At 52.0% G+C, this 19,139-nt stretch overlaps 5 protein-coding genes across 5 annotated transcripts; 2 read left to right on the top strand and 3 right to left on the bottom strand.

Moving 5' to 3' along the window:
* Positions 1 to 1,586: 1,586 nt before the first annotated feature.
* On the bottom strand, positions 1,587 to 6,172 carry BDP55DRAFT_549150 (vacuolar protein sorting/targeting protein 10; the record flags this gene model as incomplete). The annotated part of the gene is made up of 2 exons (XM_060568906.1): positions 1,587 to 2,223; positions 2,280 to 6,172. 2 exons carry the CDS (start codon positions 6,170 to 6,172, stop codon positions 1,587 to 1,589), a joined length of 4,530 nt encoding a protein of 1,509 aa, XP_060431447.1.
* Positions 6,173 to 8,540: 2,368 nt separating this feature from the next.
* Positions 8,541 to 9,167, bottom strand: BDP55DRAFT_727157 (uncharacterized protein; the record flags this gene model as incomplete). Its single annotated transcript, XM_060579256.1, has 1 exon — positions 8,541 to 9,167. The coding sequence occupies one exon, from the start codon at positions 9,165 to 9,167 to the stop codon at positions 8,541 to 8,543; it is 627 nt and encodes a 208-aa protein (XP_060431446.1).
* Positions 9,168 to 11,603: 2,436 nt separating this feature from the next.
* BDP55DRAFT_727156 (calcium-translocating P-type ATPase) lies at positions 11,604 to 15,361 on the top strand (the record flags this gene model as incomplete). The annotated part of the gene is made up of 4 exons (XM_060579255.1): positions 11,604 to 12,498; positions 12,555 to 14,395; positions 14,446 to 14,831; positions 14,884 to 15,361. 4 exons carry the CDS (start codon positions 11,604 to 11,606, stop codon positions 15,359 to 15,361), a joined length of 3,600 nt encoding a protein of 1,199 aa, XP_060431445.1.
* Positions 15,362 to 16,197: 836 nt separating this feature from the next.
* BDP55DRAFT_727155 (ubiquinol-cytochrome C reductase) lies at positions 16,198 to 16,617 on the top strand (the record flags this gene model as incomplete). Its single annotated transcript, XM_060579254.1, has 3 exons — positions 16,198 to 16,238; positions 16,385 to 16,433; positions 16,558 to 16,617. 3 exons carry the CDS (start codon positions 16,198 to 16,200, stop codon positions 16,615 to 16,617), a joined length of 150 nt encoding a protein of 49 aa, XP_060431444.1.
* Positions 16,618 to 17,143: 526 nt separating this feature from the next.
* BDP55DRAFT_659347 (endoribonuclease L-PSP) lies at positions 17,144 to 18,001 on the bottom strand. The gene is made up of 4 exons (XM_060574541.1): positions 17,781 to 18,001; positions 17,695 to 17,708; positions 17,413 to 17,616; positions 17,144 to 17,358 (listed from the first exon to the last, which is right to left on the bottom strand). The coding sequence occupies exons 1-4, from the start codon at positions 17,956 to 17,958 to the stop codon at positions 17,242 to 17,244; spliced, it is 513 nt and encodes a 170-aa protein (XP_060431443.1). The 5' UTR covers positions 17,959 to 18,001; the 3' UTR covers positions 17,144 to 17,241.
* Between the last annotated feature and the right edge of the window lie 1,138 nt (positions 18,002 to 19,139).

The following is a 19,139-nucleotide window of genomic DNA, read 5'->3' as shown; positions in this document are numbered from 1 at the left end:
TCATCCCCCCCAGACAAAATGCCGAGCTGAACCAGACTCTTTTCGGGCGGGGACTCGTGATCCCCACCACCCTCTCGTATTCCCCTCCGGGGCCTCGAGGCCTAAGACTCGCCAAAGAAGCAAAGTGTTGGCAAGTTGATCAATGGTCAACAACGCAACATCCCAGTCACTGCACAAACGCATGCAACGTGCAGCGACAACGTGTCTGGTCACTGGTGAATCTCGACAACCCTTCCAGATAGCAACCATCCCGAAGGAAACATTATGCAGATCTATTTCCCCAATGTTCGCCTAGTTGAAGACGGTCACGATCTGCCAATCTCCTCCAAATCTTCCGAATTTCCCATCAGGGCCGTAACCTCTCCAGCGCCAAGCTGCCAGAGCTACCCAAAATCAAAGATGTACGGGGGTGGGAGGCAAGAGATTGTAGTTCCAGACTCGAGACCCTTTTCGATCAAGTCATTTACTGTTCTCCTTCCAATACGGTCTTGTCCGTGCTCTATAGAGTACAGCTTCCCACACGGCCGCGAGAAGGGCACGGGATATTACATGGAATACACGTTGGTGAACATGGAGTATCAGTGAAGAATTGTGGCCTAGCAGATCAATGTTAAGGATCCCAAAAGCTTGAACCTCTTGTCGTCTGCAAATCACTCAGTCCAGCCCATTCGAGGTCATCATACGGAGGCCCCCTTTTTTTTTTGCTCAAGGTATCTCTGCTCCAGCTCTCGCTCTCTTACAGGGTACGCCTTAGGTTCCTAGGTTCCATCAAAGAGCATTTTGCTTCCAACTTCCGAGACCAAGAAACGGATCATGACCAAAAAAAAAAAAAAAAAAAAAAAAAAAAAACCAGACCGCCATAACCAAAAAGCCAACGTTCATCTTACACCCCAAACAAAAAGCCCACGACTCGGTCACAGTCCCCACCGCGCAAGGTCCCTGGACTATGGACTCTGAGTAGTCTAACAGACTCACAGAGAGATTTTGGCACCAAAAAAGAAAAAGGGGGGGGCAGCTCACGGTTCCTGTCCTTGACAGAGTCGAGTGTCCCAGTCCCCCGGCCCGGGGCAGCCGGAAATATCCGCTCTTTCCGACTTCCGGAGCCAGCGAGGCACTTGGTGGCACTCTTCGCCTAGGTATCGTGGACCACCAGGGTCAACAATCTGACAGACTTGACAGACAGCATCCGCAGTTCTCCTCCGAGCACGACTCGTTGTCGATCATTTCGGCACCTCCGCGCCGCTGCTGCCCGCTGTCAATCCACTCGGATATGTAGACGACAGTTTACAAGGCCACGATCATAACTTCAATGGCACATGTTATAATCAGTGAGTGAGAACCAAGAAAACGGGTTGAAAGTCAACGCCATGCCTAGAAAAAATACACATTCTAAGGAAAGAAAGCGGTCTACCAGTGTTCTCTTCAGCCTTTGCCTGAGTCCCCGCCTGCCCGATAGCCCGTCGACTCCAGAATCCAACAGTAAATAGTGTCACAATATCGATTGGGTGCTGCGTTTACCTCCTCTTGCCAAAAGGAACCTTCCGCGAGCAGCCCCATTGCTTCCCCCCTAGTCATAAGAAACCCGTTCATACGTCCTCGTCACTATCGTCACCAAGGAGCTCGCCCTCGTCGTCGTCGACAATGTCGTAATCTCCCCTGCCCCGCGCGAAACTGTCCCTCGTTGTGAACCTGCGGTTGCCCCGCCCGTTGAGCCAGCTGCCCCCGCCTCCGCCGCTCACACTCTCATAAGCAGAGGTGGCGCGCCTCCACAGGGCCGAGGCCACGAGAGGCAGGGCCGCCGCGACGGCAACCACCGCCGACAGGGCAATGACCGGGTACTTGATCCACGGCGCGTCGTTGTCCAGGTTCGGTGACTCGCCCAGCCGGATCTGGCCAAACTTGTCGTTCCAGTTCTGGTACACCCACCAGCCAATGGCACCTGCCAGTCCGATAGGGATCACGACCGCAAAGAAGATGGCTATGCCAGACGTTCTGCGCCGCCTTTCAAACTCCTCTTCCTTGCCGGCGCAGGCGTGCACGTTGGCCTGCTTGTCGAACTCTTGACCTCCATCACAGGTGGTGAGCGGGATTCTACGATATCCGGTAGGCTCATAGTATTCAACGGCGTCGGGGTTTTCTTTGCACCACTGCTCAGCCGACAAGGGAGATTTGCCCTCAACAAGACTGCACTGTTTGTGGCCATCCAGCTCAAAGTTGTAGTCGCTGTAAATAGATCGTTAGCCATGGTGCGTAGTACTAAGGTGTGGGAATATGCTTACCATTCATAGTCGGCTCTGGTGCAAGTGCAGTTTTGGAGTTGGTAGAGGTGCTGGACCTTGAGGTCATTGTAGCAGTTTGCCTCGTCCTTCTTGCGCAGGTACTTCGAAACGTGCCCAAAGAGGCAGTCATCGGGCTGCGAGGGGTGCTTGGGCGACCATAGGTAGTAGTCAGAATCACCGTTCTCGTCGTTCTTGCAAGGGCGGTCGCTCAGGCCAGTAAAGTCGACGTTGACGGAGAACATCTCGCCTCCATCGTCCTTGCACCAAATGAGGAAGTTGCGCGAAGCCCCGGAGCGGAGAGTCGAGATATCCAAGACAGTGACTTCCTTGTCAGTGAAGTCAAATGGCTTCCAGGTCTTGCCTTCATCTGTAGTGTACTGGATGGTCTTCGTCTTGACTGGGTTCTCGCGACTAGCCCGCTGAACAAGGACAACAATAGATCCTTGGTCACCGTACTGCCAAGTCCAAGCACCCTTTTTGACGTTCTTCCAGGTGATTCCAGCATCGGTGGTCATGAAGGTATCGGCGTCCTTGACAGAGCCCAAATTCGGGCCTACGTTGCCGTAACCAAACATAAGTCCGACCGCGGTGGCAGCCGAGAAGGTCTTCTTCTTATCGGCTCGCTCAGTATAATGATGAAGATGCAGTGCACACTTCTCATCGCCCTCGCTGCTACTGCACGAGTAGGATTTGCCATCGATATCGGCTTTTGGCGGGGGAAGGAAAGTCCACTGCGAGCCATCGTTGTGAGAGATTTGGGTGACGACCTTCTTCGGCTCGTTCTTCTTGTCCTTATTGGCGACAGTGTTGATAAGCGCGACGCCCTCGAGGCCGGTGATCTTCTCGAAATCCACATAGTATTCGTCATTGCAGTTGACAGCCTGTGCGCTCATGACGTACGAGGTTCCGTTCGAGTTGCTCTTGATGATGCTTCCCTGGCGGCGCCCTTCGGTAGTCTCGGTAGCCACGAACAAGTTCACGGCATGCGTGGAGCTGTCGAGTACGGTGTAGGCATTCTGGTGTCCCGGCTTGAAGTTGACGGGGAAGTGAGCTTCGGCGTAGCTGACACCGTCCAAGCTGGCAAGAGCACGAAGGCCGTCCTTTTCTTTGTCTTCTGCGGCAACAACGATGAACTCGGCCATGGTGGCAAAGTCCTTTACATCTGACTGGTGGAATTGCTTGTCCTCGTCGAAGAAGTCCTTGCTGGAGACGATGACCTTTGGGTTGTCCTTCTCATTGTCCTCGCGCTTGTGGGCAAGGCAAACAACTTGGCGCATGTCGCGGAACTTATAAGCCGAGTGACCGGTGAACTCGCACTTCTGGACGTAGCGCATGGCCGTCTTCCAATTGTCGCCGCGATCCCTTGAGATCGACGCCTCCTTGAAGCATTGGTCCTTGCCATCAATCTTCTCGCACTTCTCGCCTATCCAGATGAGCCAATCCTTCTTGTCGGGATGGAAAGAGAGGGGGTTGCTCGTTCCGGGCTTCGTGGGCGCCTCAAACGAGTGGAAATGCTCGGCGCGATCGATCGTGTACAAAACCTTCTTAGAGTCTGTGGTGAAGAACACGGCATCCTTGAAGTAGTAGTGTGGGTAGATACCGCGCACCTCCTCGTCTTCAAGAATCTTATCCCAAGTCTTGCCATGGTCCTTTGTTCGCCAAATCTGCTTGTCGGCTTTCATGCTGTTGCCAACGTACTCGACCGGTCTGACAAGGATGGTCTCATCAACTTCAGTGCTCGAGTCGCCCCTCTCCAAGTAAATCTTTTCAAAGTCCTTCAGGTTTGTCTTGAAGACGTGCTGGACCGCCTTTATCTTGCCATCAGCAGGGGCACTAGGAGTGCCGCCAATGTCAGAGCACTTTCGCTCAACCTCGTCGTCCTTTTGCGCGCCACTCTTCCGCTTGCAGGTGTTTCCTGGAATCTTGCGCCAGCCCGATGAGCCCTTGAATGTGTCGTCCGGCTTGGCATTCTTGCAGGCATTATCAGGCGCGACGATGGGGCCAACCTTCTTGCAATTATCACCATCCTTGACGAAGTTGTAGTCGCATTCAAAGTCTGCGTCCGTACACTCGCAGTCTTCCGTGACAGGAACAGGGTCCTTGAATTCCTGCTTCATGAAGCAGTCGGCCGTCTTCTTGCGGCGGCGATACGTCTGCTTGTGGCCCATCAGGCAGGTAGGCTTGCCATCGGCATCAGGGCGGGCGTGCCAGTCCTCCAAGTCGTCGTCCTTACACGTTCGCTCGTGCAGACCTTCGAAGTCAATCGCAATGATGTGGTACTTGGCATTATCGCCCCCAGTCCTGCCGACGAGCAGGAACTTGAGACTAGTCGAGTCTTGTGTCGTTGTGATCAGCTCGGGCTTAATCTTCAGGTCATCTGGGAGCGAGGCTTTCTTCCAATTCTCGCCATGGTCCAAGGAGTATTGAATTTCTCCCACATCTTCCTTGTTGGAGTCCTTGACGGCTACCAGGATGGAGCCCTGATCACCAAACTCGTACTTGTGAGGGCCATCGAGAGCCTTCTTCCAAGTTACACCCGCATCGTCGGAAACGTAAACGTCTCCTTCACCAAATTTGGTCAAAGCCTTGCCCTTGTTTCCGATTCCGAGAACAAGACCAGGGGCAGGGCTAGAAAATACTCTACCAACGTTGTCGAGATCAGTGACAGAATGCAGCTGCAGCTCGTCGTCACCCGTCTTCAGACCGTGGAAGTTGCGGCCATCATCGAATGTGATCTTGGTGACAATTTGCTTCTCTTTCCGGGGGTCCTTCTCAACCTCTTCAAAGTTCTTCACAGTATTGACAATGAAGATGCCCTGCACACCAGTGATCTTCTCAAAGTCGACGTGACCACGAGAGTTGCGGTTCGTGTGCTCGAGGTTCTCGATGAAGAAAGTGCCGTTGGAGTTACTTGTGAACATGACACCCATTGGGTTCGAGGGTCTCGTGTTCATGACGTCAATCTGGATACTGTAGTTTGTGCTTTCCAAGACGGTGTAGGCTTCCTGGTTGATCTTGTGGCCATGATCGGTAGGGAACATTGCGCGATGCCACTTGATTGTGTCGTCTGTGACGAAGAGGGCCATCTCATCAGTATTGAGAGATGACGTGGCGACCATCAAGTATTTCTTGACCACAGCCAAATTGACAACACCCTGTACTCCCCGGGTTGTATCCATGTTCGGCTCGAATTCTTGAATCTTGTTGTCAACCTTTTCGTAGTAGTTGTCAGACGCAAAGAGGCGTTGGTCTTCCTTGAAAGGCGAAAAGCTGTCGCGGACGATGCAGAGAATCCGTTGCTTGTCGAGGTCGTCCTTGCCGGTGGTGAAGAGGTCCGAGGACTTGGCCCACCAGCATCCCGCAGTGTTGAATCTGAGGGGCTTCGCCTTGGATTTGAAGCCATCCGTCGTGTACATGGAGACTTCTTCGCAAAAGATGCCGGCGCAGTCCATGCCGTTGAAGATGATGCGATCCGGGTCGCCAGCGTGGAAATGGAGAATGTCCTCGCGGAAGGCGCTGGTGCCGGCGACACTCTCCCACTTCTGCCATGATTTGCCTTTGTCAGAGGTCTTCCAGTGTTCTTTGCCTTCGGTAATTACGTAGGCGCGGCTCTTGTCGAATTCGTGCATGGTGAGCATGTAGGCCTTTTCGCCAGGGACGTCTGAGACCTTGTTCCACGACACGCCCGCATCGTCGGACCGATAAATATTTCGTTCGGAGACATCGTGGTAGAGGATAGAGTCGGAGTCTTCGAAGTAATTCAGGTTGATGGGAGGATGTCTGATGGTGGTGACCTTGATTGACGGTTCGTCCTTTGCATGGACAACTGCTGTCAAGGTTAAGACCGACAGCAGGATGCGCCACGGGGCGGCAGCCTTGCCCCTAAGCCTCATGTTCGGAGCTTCGTCTGGATGTTGGTGATCATTAAAAAGAACAGGTTGTCAGAGGATGTAAGGGTCGCCCAAAAGCAATAAGATTCGTCCCGAGGTGGACGCGGTAGACAGCAGGAGGGATCGTACGGGCCAGCCCAGCGGTAATTGACTTGGGTGATTAACGTGTCGGTTGGAAAGTCGTCGAAGTCAAACACATGTCCGGAGGGAAACGTCAGCGTAGGAGGTATGTTTCGCAGCACGCGAGTCGGGTGGCTAAGCTTCAGCTCCACCCTAGCTTTGACGCCACACCAGCGCATCAAAGAGTGTCGCTCGGCCCCCGGGTCCCCCCAATCAGGAAGTCAGGGTGGTCCCGGTGCGATGCCGACAGCTGTCTCCCTGGCCGCGGCCGCGCTGCCTCGCCCCGCCCCCCTGCACTATGACTTTATATAGAATGCTTCCCGTCCACTACTGCTAAAGGATAGACCTATCGTGAGTTATTCAGCCTTGAATTTGGATAATTGAAACATAGGATCTCGTCTTCGTCAGAGGCTTTTATCAGTGACATAGTCGGACTTTGGATTAGATTCTTAATCACAGCTGTCGTTATTTCCGGCTCATCCGGAGGATGATCTATTGGTACTACCTACTGTCGCCAGCGTCGATACTATGTGGTTGACCGAAAGATGAATGCGTTCCTGGGACGATGTACAGATCTTTCACTTGACCGAATCCAGAAAATCCCGGTCAATATTCGTCTGCTGCCGAATAAAGTCTTCATGACGGTAGCTGAGGTACACTAATGAGAACTATTGGGAACTCTCTTTTAAATAAGCACCCCAAGAGCTATCTGTAATTACAGTAGCATACCTCAAGAGAAATTCTGAGACAACAATCTATCGCTTCTGATCCCACGCATCATTTCTGTCAGACCAAGGGATATCTGCCTACAGATCTCATAAACGAATAAGAAAGAGCCATGGTCAGGTCACGTCGGCCGGGGATATTATCGAATGGCGAATTCCGAACATGCGTGGTAGGATACGATAGCATCTTCGCCGGATCCACTTACTGGCTTGCCATCGGTAACGAAGCTTTCTTTTCTTGCAGCAGCCCATATCTTCAACGAAAGATTCCGCACATTGGGTGCGTCAGGAACAAAAGAAAGTTGGCAGCATCTTGTACCATCTACACAGCCAACCTCACTTCAAGTCGAGTCTGGAATACGCATGGCATTCCAACACTATAGCTTGCAAAAGGTAATTGATAAGATTCTAATGCACTAGCTCACTGACTTCGCAGCGCCTTGCAAGACCTCTTTACTGGACCAGATGCTACAGGGTGTTGGTGAGTGGCGACGGGATGGTATCTTGTCTGGTGGAACCAGACATCTGCCAACTCCACTTCTCCCGGAGGAAATTACAAAAAGACCCCCCGGCCGAACCCCACGGCGCGAGCCGGGTATGATCCGGAAGTTGGAACAGATCCCTCTCCACCTGGATGCCATGGGCTAGGCTCCGATCGGCCTCCGGAAGAGATGGCCCGTTGTGATCCGGATCGGCCTCAGGATAGAGAAGGAGAAGCTTTCATTGACAAGGCCCCTTTCCACCTCCAAGTCTCCAATACAAAACACCAAGGCAGGAGACATGTCAGTGCTACTTCTCTTGGTCGCAGACGCAGGCAGGCAGTACAACCTGATGCCTCGACGCGAGACGGCTGAGACGTTTTGCCCCGCAAGATCAATGCGCTTGGGGTCCCCGCTACCCGCATTGCCACTTTCTAGAACAATATCACATCCAGGTGCCAACAGAACTTGTATAGTGCGTGTTGTAGTAGAGAGTTTTTCGTATTGGAAGCATACTAGGTTTATATAGGCAATTACCTCATATTCCCCAATTCTCACATCTGCTTTGTCCACATGCTGATCTACCACCATCGTCATGCACTGCACGCCGGAAAGCACCTTTATGCCAACGACTAGACAAAGTCATGCCCTGCTTCAATCTCCAAGTTGCACATTCTGTAGTTTCAGAAAAAGCAAGAGAGAATTGTGAATTCGGATCCGATGTTGCCGCAAGAAGGTCGGGGTCGTCGATTATCTTAGGACTGCACATCATGCAGTCCTGATTCTACCCCAGAACCAGATACAATGTTGTATCGAGCTTGCAAAGGCCAACTGATCTAGTACCCGCTCTTTGACTGCCGATCAGTTCAAAAGCTCTATTTAAGAGTGTGTTCCTGGTGGGTGCGCTTTGTAGGTGAGGTATCCGTTCGATATGCGCGGTACACATAGGGCAGCGAAGTTGATAGATTGCTTTGCACCGTAATTAATCGCATGGCAGAGCAGAGCCAACACCGAAGTAAAAAGACGCCAGAATCACAAAGAAAATCATCAGGCTTCCTTGGATGATTCCTTCGCATTGGACTCTCTGTCGGCTCCATTGCCAGTTTTGGGCTCTCCTTCAGCATCGAATCCCAAAGCATCAAGTTCACGAATAAGCTCATTGATCTTGATGACCTTGGCGATCTGCTCAGGCAGAAGCGTCCCTCCGCCTTCCTTCTTGTCCTTGAGGTCCTTTGCCTGCTTCAGCTTCTTCTTAAGATTCCGAGCCTTCTTTTCTCTCTCGACTTCGGGGTCTGCCTCTTCGGCCTTGGCAGCATTGTCGTCACCACCGGTCTGCTTCGTATCGTCCCCTTCCTCCTCGCCGGTAGCCTTGGCCTTCTTTCGCGCTTCTCGACGCTTTGCATTCTTGTTACTTGCGGCGGAAGAGGAGGCGTCCGGCTTTTCCTCCTTCAGGCCCGTCGCACCAGGAATACCGCCTCTTGTCGCACGATCACGGAACCCTGCGGCAGTGCGATTCTTGTAGACTTCGACATCTTCAGGGGGGCGGTAGCCGGGGCGAACTTTGATGGCTTTGCGAACGCTACCGTCCGCTCGCTTCGACTCGGGGATCTGGCGTTCGCCGGCATCATCCGTGATGATGCCTGCGTTAGAGGCCTTTGTAGGTTCGGAGGGCATCTTGTCGTGAAACCTTGACAGCTCAACAGAGCTGGCCGCAGCAAGAAGCTACAAGCTGTCCGGCTGTGTTTGGGGAACTGCCCCAATCGAGAGCTTCGTGGGTTCGTCGCAAGGCTGTGCCGTTCAGGCAGGCTGGCTGGAGGCGAGTGCTCACCGGCGGCCCAAAGCGTTCGGTGATGGCCTGCCACTTATGCGATGCGGTAGCTGGTAGCTTAAGCTCGGCACAGGGGGATGGCGGGGTATGTGCGTGCAGCTGGACCGTTTCGCGGAGAGCCGGGGGAGCTGCGGACGTCGGGGCAGCGTGATGATCTACCTGCACGGGTCAATCTGAGATCGCGTACAGGGCCGTCTGGAGCCAGGTTTCGATGCGAAGCTACGGTCGACAGCTCTCACGTCGGTTTTGAATTGGCTGGTGGGAGAGAAAGCGAGTGTGGAAGTTGAGGTCGAAACAACCCCTCCTACGCCGCGCACTGACCATTATGGGGTCTGAACCTTCTTTGGACAAAAAAGACGCTGATTGGCTATAAACACATGATCCACTCTGACGGATTCAGGAACACCAGACGAGAAGGACATCAGCAAGGATAGCACCTTACCTTGCGTTCCAAACTTCCGTATCTACACTACGAATACCGATCACAGAGATCTGTCATGGCAGTTGAGCAAGGAAGAGGAGGTGAGAGAGAGGCAGCCACCACTTGGACGGTCAAGCAAACTCGCACTCTCCTGCGCCGAGAGAACTAGTCGTGGACGACCTATCTGGCCAGGATGACGCCACGTGTGTCGCATCTTCTGGGCTGGTCAGACCTGCAGACTGCCGGTGTATCTTTCGGTGAGGAGGAACTTAGGGAGACGACGGGAAGTACGGTGCTTTCTGTGCCATCCCATGTTAGCGAATACCAACCCCTGTGCTGCCAGGTTTTTTTCTACTTCGGTTTGTCTGTCCAGCTGTGCTGAAATCATTGACAGGGTGGAATGTGGGCGACAGCGCACCAAGCCGTTCCGTCTGGCCATTGTAAGTCAAGCTTCCTCATTACCCGTTTCAACCAGATTGTCATCCATACGGGTTGCACCCGCTCTCTGAGGCGGTGACTTTTTTTTTCTTTTGCAACTGGTATCAACCGCTATCTAGACGCAAAGTATCAGCATTGCTTGCCCTGCAGACTGGGTGGTTACCATCAAGCCACCTTTCAACGTCTCCCGTCGGCATAAAGGTGTGGATGAATGGCGCTTCCCTCATCAAGCAGCATGATGTAGACATACAACCATGGCTGAGAGGGAGTGGCACATGACGCGCCTCCCTCATCATTGGGGGAGCCAGACTTCAGACCATCAAAAACAAGGAACGTATACCGCCATATCCAGTTGAGGGAGGCAAGGTAACTTTCTACACCGCAATGCACCGCGCACTGGAGCGCTCGCTGATAACATGAGAGGGAGAATTGATATTAAGGGGAATTTCCCAATAATACCAAATAGCCGTTCATCTTCGTCCGTACACAGATGACTTGGCCAAGAAAACACAAGCTTCTTTCGACCAGTCAAGCTTTCTGGACTCAGTCCGCGTTTGCCAAGACTTAGGCGACATAATGGTCTCGCTCTCATCAAACCAGAAACCACTTGAAAGAGCAGCCAGCGAATGCGCTCGCGACAATCGTCAGAGCCCTGCACGCTCGTTCTTGGCATTGACCGTTCCATGGTCAGCTTCCTCCGGGCCATAGTGTGGTCAATAACAGCTTTCCATCGTCATTGTCCGTCCGATGATTGGTACAACTTGCTTGATTCCCGGAGTGCCGCGGTTTATGCACGTAAAAAGGTAGGCGTCGGCTTTGTGAAAGCTATTACGGCAGGTGAAATTGGTGATGATGCAGTGGTTGAGTATTACCAGGTACAAGTTGGGCTTGCCAAGGATGTTGTACTTACCTAGTGGGCAAGGCAGACTGGTTGGACTGAACGTGCTTTGGTTTCTGTAGACAATAACAGCCTTCATCTCCCAATTCTTCTTCTTCTGTTTGTCTTGTTTCCTCGCTTCTTCCCAAATCGCTGTGCAATTCCGTCGCAGCTGTTGTGCCTTCCTCACAGCTTAGAGGAGGCCTCCCAAAAGCATCACCGCGCCTTTTGTTGCCCAAGCTCCTGGTGACCTTTGGAGCAGCTTCCACACTTCATTCGACTCATTGGGCAAGCGCGACAACATTCACTCCTTCCGTGCCTACTTTACATTCACCGGCATTGGCGACATCTGCTAGTTGCCTTTGCTGCCTTCCCATTACTAGTTCAGTAACGGTCTGGATCAAACAACAACACCTTTCTTGGCCCAACTACATCTTCTTTCGACAGACAATTCCGGAATAATACCCGACAGAAATCAACTTGAGTATCTGAATACCGCTTCAATCCGAAGGCTACTCGTCGCATTGCTCAGTCCCCATTGCTATTATGGCGACAGCCCACAAAGATGCCGAGAAAGGCGTCAATGTCTCGGATCAGGACGAAAAGAGTCAGCAACAGCCACTTGATATCGAGGCCAAGACAGCCAAGGATGAGAACCACCATGGATCCCGCAAGTTCTCATTGGATACGGCAGATGCTCTGACTCCTGATCGCGGCACCGAAGACATGTTTAACACGAAAGAAAACAACAAGTTCGCGTTCGCCCCCGGTCATCTGAGCAAGCTCTTGAACCCGAAAAGTCATAACGCCTTTTACGCTCTCGGCGGTCTTGCTGGTCTGGAGAAGGGTCTTCAAACCAACCGCAAGACCGGTTTGGGTGTTGACGAAGACAAGTTGGATCACGCCGTTTCGTTCGAGGAGGTGGCCCTCAAGGGCGTTCCCAAGTACGGTGCAGCTGGAAACACAGTCCCCCAGCCAGACCCAAAAGCGAAGAATGACATTCCCATTCCACCTCCTCCGAGCGAGTATACTGGTGGCTTCTCGGACCGCAAACATGCGTTTCGTGACAATAGACTGCCCGACAAAAAGCAAAAGTCCTTTTTGCAGATGGTGTGGATCGCCTACAACGACAAGGTGTTGATTTTGTTGTCGATCGCCGCCGTCGTCTCTCTTGCGCTGGGCTTATACGAGACTTTTGGGCAAAGCCATGAACCGGGTGAAGCTCGAGTCGAGTGGGTTGAGGGTGTTGCCATTATGGTTGCCATTGTGATCGTCGTCATGGTTGGCTCGATCAACGATTGGCGAATGCAACAAAAGTTCAACACTCTCAACAAGAAGAATGATGATCGCACTGTCAAAGTCATTCGCTCTGGCAAGTCGGTGGAAATATCTGTCTACGACATTGTGGTTGGCGATGTGGTTCATCTCTCAACTGGCGACAGTACGTATGATCTTTGGGACATCAGGTCGACTTCTGGCTAACATCTGACTCTCTAGTGGTACCTGTTGATGGCATCTTCATTGAAGGTCACGGGGTCAAGTGCGACGAGTCATCGGCTACAGGCGAGTCTGATCTACTGAAAAAGGTCGGCGCCGACGAAGTCTACGCTGCTCTTGAAAAAATGGCGAATGACAACGTCGATCATCCCGATATTGAGAAGATGGATCCGTTCATCATCTCCGGTAGCAAGATTCAAGAAGGCACGGGTACTTTCATGGCCACTGCGGTAGGCGTCAACTCCTCGTACGGCCGCATTACCATGTCTCTGAGAACCGAACAAGAAGATACTCCATTGCAGAGAAAGCTCAACATTCTTGCTGATTGGATTGCGAAAGCTGGTTTTGCCGCAGCTTTACTGCTCTTCGTCGTCCTTTTCATCAAGTTCTGCGTTGGACTTCCCACGAACAATGGTACCCCTGAACAGAAAGGCCAGCAATTTCTGAAGCTTTTCATTGTTTCGGTTACCGTTGTCGTTGTGGCTGTTCCCGAGGGACTGCCTCTGGCTGTTACTCTGGCGCTCTCTTTCGCAACATCGCGTATGATGAAAGACAACAATTTGGTGCGAGTCCTCAAGGCTTGCGAGACCATGGGCAACGCGACCACGATTTGCTCAGACAAGACAGGTACTCTCACACAGAACAAGATGTCAGTTGTTGCCACTACACTGGGCAAGAGCATCAGTTTTGGTGGTACCGATGCTCCTCTCGAATCGTCAAAAGAAGAGAAACCCAAGAACAGCACGTCCCCTTCCGACGAAACCCACGTCAACTCGGTCCGAAATGTCTCAGCAGGAGATTTTGCCAAAGACCTCAGCTCTGAGACGAAGCAGCTTCTCATTCAAGGCAATGCTGTCAACTCCACTGCCTTCGAGGGAGACCAAGAAGGAGAGCACACTTTCATTGGATCCAAGACTGAAGTTGCCCTTCTCACTTTCAGCCGGGATCAATTGGGAGCCGGGCCAGTCGAGGAAGAGCGATCAAACGCAAATGTTATTCAAGTTGTTCCTTTTGATTCGGCAGTCAAATACATGGCTACTGTTGTCAAGCTCTCGAACGGAAAATACAGGGCTTACGTCAAGGGAGCCTCTGAGATTCTCCTCGGAAAATGTACCACGGTGTTGGACAACCCGAGCGGCTCCGAGCTCAACGTTGTGGACTTGACTGCGGAAGACAAGGATATGTTTGCGCAAACCATTGATTCGTACGCTGGTCAAACCCTTCGCACCATTGGCTCTTCCTTCCGGGATTTCGACTCTTGGCCGCCAAAAGAAGCTGTCTCTGAGGATGACTCAAGGAGTGCAGACTTTGACAAGATTCACCAAGACATGACTCTCATTGCGATTTACGGCATCAAGGATCCGCTGAGATCATCCGTCATTGACGCCATCAAGGACTGCAATCGCGCTGGTGTGGTGGTCCGCATGGTTACTGGAGACAACATCTTGACGGCAAGAGCAATCGCCAAGGAATGTGGCATCTATCATCCCGAAGATGGCGGCATTGCCATGGAAGGCCCAACTTTCCGCAGAAAGACTGAGGAAGAACTCAAGGATATCGTTCCCAAACTTCAAGTACTTGCGCGTTCCAGTCCTGAAGACAAAAGAATCCTTGTTCGAACTCTCAAGGATCTTGGCGAGACGGTTGCTGTGACTGGAGACGGCACAAACGACGCGCCCGCGCTCAAGCTGTCAGATATTGGATTCTCCATGGGCATTGCTGGCACTGAAGTCGCCAAAGAAGCATCTGGCATCATTTTGATGGATGATAATTTTGCTTCGATCGTCAAAGCCTTGATGTGGGGAAGAGCTGTGAACGACTCCGTCAAGAAGTTCTTGCAGGTAAGTTTCACCAGTATGGAGAGTCGAATGAACTCGCTAACATTCCCAAGTTCCAACTGACCGTGAACGTGACCGCTGTTGTCTTGACATTCGTCTCTGCAGTCGCCAGTCCCACCCAGGAGTCGGTGCTCAATGCCGTCCAATTGCTCTGGGTTAACTTGATCATGGACACATTCGCGGCACTCGCGCTTGCCACAGACCCGCCGACGCGGAGTGTCCTAGACCGCAAGCCTGACAGAAAGTCTGCCTCACTTATCACGCTAAGAATGGCAAAGATGATCATTGGACAAGCCATTTTACAGCTCGTGATAACCTTTGTCTTGAACTTTGCTGGACGCAGCCTTCTGGGCTACGGCACATCTGAAGACGATACCAAGAGTCTGAATACCCTCGTCTTCAACACATTTGTCTGGCTGCAAATCTTCAACGAACTCAAGTAAGTCATTCATGGTAAAATAATGGTGAACAGTTAACTGACTCGCGATTAGCAATCGCCGCCTTGACAACAGATTCAACATTTTTGAGAACATCACCAAGAATTACTTCTTCATCGGAATCAACCTGATCATGATTGGTGGTCAGGTTCTCATTGTTTTCAAGGGAGGTGAGGCCTTCCAGATCCATGCTTTGAACGGCAAAGAATGGGGTCTCTCTATTGGTCTCGGCGCTATTTCTCTTCCTTGGGGAGCCTTCATCCGTCTCATCCCCGACGCGTGGGTAGCGTCATGCCTGCCGTGGTTCATCCGCAAGAGGTGGGCGCCTGATACAATCTCCGAGAAGCGTCTCGAAGAGCATCGCAAGTTCACTGGCGGCCTTGAACCTCCTCTGCGGACACACACTGGACTCAGAGGTCGCAGAGCGCAGGAGCATATGCCATTCCGACAGCGGATGCACAATGCCAAAGTCCACGCGAAGGCAAAGATTGGCGGCCATGGCCATAGCGTCTCGCCTATTAAAGAAGGTTGAGGCATACGAGTCTTAGCAACATCAGGCTTGCAGCCATGTAATAATAGTAATTAGTAACGAGAACTCTTTTGATCAAATTGCTTCGTCACGTCGTTCTTCGACTGCTGCAAGTGTTTGGACGTAAGAGTGAAAATGTGCGTCGTACCGTATTCACCAAGAACCACAGCAAGATGAAATGCTGTGACCATATCAGCGTCTGTTTTGGCGTCCGTCAAGTAAACGCCTGATTCATACTCTTGGCATGTCTTCAGCACAGTTGCAACTCCAAGTGATGCCAATCTGGAAATCTGTGGCTCGGGTGTTGAGGATGTGGCTAGGGGTGACACGTGAGGCTGGAATGTCTTAGTCATCCAACAGTCGGTGGTCCAAGGGAAGGTGGACCGCAGAGCCAATCAGAGCCCATGTATTTCGGCAAAGCTAAGTGCTTCCCGGAACATCGCGAATTTCGTCAAGATTCCCAACACCATCCGATTCAACCCACTCCCGAACGATCATCGCCTCGCCGACCGCAACGAAGCACCCTTGCCACCACTCGAGACGTGCGAACTGACAGACGATATTCAAAATGGTACGTGAAACACTCTGCGGGCAATCCTCGCGCGACCGCAATTAGCTAATCGCTCACTTTTGATTCTCACAGGCCGCCGCTCGCCCTTTCTACTCGCAAGTTTTCCCTCCTCACGCACCCCTTACCTGTCGCCGGCCGATATCGATTGTATCAGCTTGCCACTGCGCCACTTGGATCCGACAGAGGCAGTCTTGATTGAGCGAACGAAAGACATTTGTGCTAACGTGCGGTTTGGTCGTATAGCGCTATCTTCAAGAACAACTTCTCCATGCTCGGCTTCGTCTTTGCGACGGGCTTTGCTTTCGAGATGTGAGGTCCCCTCCCTCTTGCGAAAACACAGACACACCGGTACCTTTTGCGAGGCCTTGAGGAGCGAAGAGACCGATGGGCCGAGGTATCGGGGCGGTCGAGAGGGAATTATACGTGGGCTGACATGTTTTGTTTTTGCGCTCTAGGGGCTTCAACGGTGCGATGAACAAGTACTGGGACTACCTGAACCGCGGCGTAAGTGCTTTCATCAGGTGCAATATGGGTGCAGAGTTACTGTGCAAACCTGGAGGGTCTACGAGTGGCTTTGAACCGTGACTGTAGGTTTGGACTTTTGCTGACCAAAGACTCGGACGTATAGCGCCAATGGAAGGATATCCGCCACAAGTACGTCGAGGCTGCCGATGACGACGAGGAATAGACGAAATCTACGACTGTACTGGGGGGGCGTGAAATAGAGGACGAGGGGCCTTACTTTCCTTTTCAGAGCTTTGGCTCGGTGGAGGGGAAGTCCCTAGGTGGGCGTGTATTTTGTACCGATAGACGGAAGGGCGTGTAGAACATCAAGCTACCTTTCTGCATATTACTTACATTTGAGATTCCCCTTTTGCTTTTCGTGAAAGATGGACGTGGTGAGGGTCTAAGTAGCGAGCTGCGGACCATTCATCTTGGCAGTTGCTGAGGTTTGGTTGCAATGAGGTTCCCTTAGAGGCTCTCTGTTGTAGCTGGAAAGTGGAGATGAAGCCACAAAACTGTCTTCCTCGTGGGAGCTCGCTCAATCAAGCTTGTGCAGATACTACAGTCCACGAATCGCGTATAGTACACTCCGGCAGACAGAGAACCAGAACCATTATTGAGGTATTCACACGGGGGAGAGTCACATATCTCGCATCCTTGTACACGGTATTATCACCCTGGGTGGTCACTTGAATCTGAACGCGTCTGAATGGATGTTTAACTTGTTTTTTTTGGTATTCATTGAGATCTATAGCAATGCCTATCTTTTCACGGGTCGTCGAGCTCTCCTAGAAGATATGCCCTGCCTCTAGGGGAGGGCAATGCACTCAATCTCAACGTCAACGTTCTTGGGCAGAGTCTTGACGGCGACGCAGCTGCGGGCGGGTTTGTGGGTGAACCACTTCTCGTACTCGCCGTTCATCTCCTGTCGTGATTGTTAGGGGGGAAATAGAGATGAAAAGACGACAAGGTAACTCACGGCAAAATCGCCCATGTCAGCGAGGAAAATGTTGACCTTGACGACCTTCTCAATGGAGGAGCCAGCCTCGACGAGGACGGCCTTGAGGTTGGAGATGCACTGCTTGGTCTTGTCGGTGACGGAGCCCTCGACGAAGGTGCCCTCGGGGGTGAGAGGGATCTGGCCGGAGCAGTAGATGGCGGTGGGGGTCTTGATGGCCTGGGACTGATTGGGGGGTTCATGATGATTAGATGAGGACTTTTCTCAAGGTGCTCAAGGGTAAACGGGGAGGTATTTTCATACGTAGGGGCCAAGAGCTAGTTGAAATTGATTGTCAGTTTGGGTTGCTCAGAGGCCATGATATTTGGGGATGGGGGTAAAGTACTCACCGGCCGGGGCGTTCTTGGTGAAGACGATGGATTGTTCAGACATCTTTGCTGCGTTAACACTGAAAGGCTGGATGTGGAATTTGGTAATGATGTGTGGTGTTGAGCGGATGGCGGCGGCGCGAGATGAGAGTCTTGTGACGGATCTGAAGAGTGAGGACATTGGAAAGGAAAGGACCATCGCGGGGTTATGAGCAATTGGACAATTGGAGTAAAGATAGATGTAGGGCGGACGCGGCGAATTGAGGGTCTACATATAAAGTTAGAGCTTCACGATTGGACGGGCGGGCTCGGGCGGGGTGCCGTTTGTGGCATGTGTGGTGCGGCACGCCCTCCGTTCTTCGGCGCTGGGCCCGGTGCGGGAGGGGTGGATTGTCGGCGCGGCCAGTTGCGGTTTTGGGATGCTGTCGAACGCGCCTTTCAGCCCTTGTTTGACATGACCTTGCATGATTGTTTGTAAGATTTGCTGTATTGAGGCAGCTGTCTGTGAGATATGTGATGCTGAATCCATAAAATTTCCGCGGCTGTCATATTGTTAAAATTATATCAAAACTACACAGATAGGCGCGGAGACATGGCATTGATCACGGATTCGGAAGAACTTGGACATGTTCAACAGTTCTTGTCGAAATGGCAGGTTATCCTGGGTACCACATCATACAAGGGGGCAGGCATAAGTTCCCAAGTCCCGGGTAACAGCTTGCTTTGCCTGCGCGTACAATGTATCTCTTATAGTGGCATTGTGTCGGAGATTCAGACGCTCCACCGTCCACGAAGCATCATGGGATCCTTATCTTATCGCAGCGGAAGGTGGGAAGAGGTGAGGTGGGCTGGAGCTGCCCTTGCTCTCAATTCTAGGTAAGGAGCCCAGTCTCCCCCAGCCGCCCTTGGAACACTACTCCGAAATTATTAGCACAGCTCCATCCAATGGAATGAACTGAATGCCCGGCAAGGAACCAGAATGAGTGCCTGGGTGCCTGGATGATATTGATGGCTCTCTCACTTTGGCCAAGTGTCCAGTCCTCATGGTGGTCCCTGGAGAGAGAGAAAGAGAGAGAAAGTAATCCCTGAGGTGCCCCAAAAATTATCCCGTTCCCTAGCCTGAGACTACGGATAATAGGGCCATCTGGTCTTCGGGAAGGTTCAGTGTCAGTCTGCAGTCTGCACGTCGTCAGGGGGTCTCCCAAGTTTTTCCGCTAAAGTTCCCGGGGGAGATAATCAATCTTCCTTGTCCATTTTCTGCCTTTTTCTCAAACTTCTTCTCCATTATCGTGAGAATTCGATTCTTCCGGCGGCAATTTTCTTCGTCTTCTTCTTCAAGTCATTCCTTAACGCGTCACCTTTTTACATTGCGTTCCCTTC

This window comes from Colletotrichum godetiae, assembly GCF_030913485.1.
Source record: "Colletotrichum godetiae strain CBS 193.32 chromosome Unknown BDP55scaffold_14, whole genome shotgun sequence".
Classification (NCBI taxonomy): domain Eukaryota; kingdom Fungi; phylum Ascomycota; class Sordariomycetes; order Glomerellales; family Glomerellaceae; genus Colletotrichum; species Colletotrichum godetiae.
The sequence above is the reverse complement of the archived record's forward strand: the minus strand, read 5'-3'. Positions and strand labels throughout refer to the sequence as shown.

Coding starts and splice junctions, on each gene's coding strand:
- BDP55DRAFT_659347 (XM_060574541.1), bottom strand. CDS start 17,958: ATGGTCCTTTCCTTTCCAATGTCCTCACTCTTCAGATCCGTCACAAGA. Junction 17,359..17,412: donor CTGACATGGGCGATTTTGCC/GTGAGTTACCTT, acceptor CAATCACGACAG/GAGATGAACGGCGAGTACGA.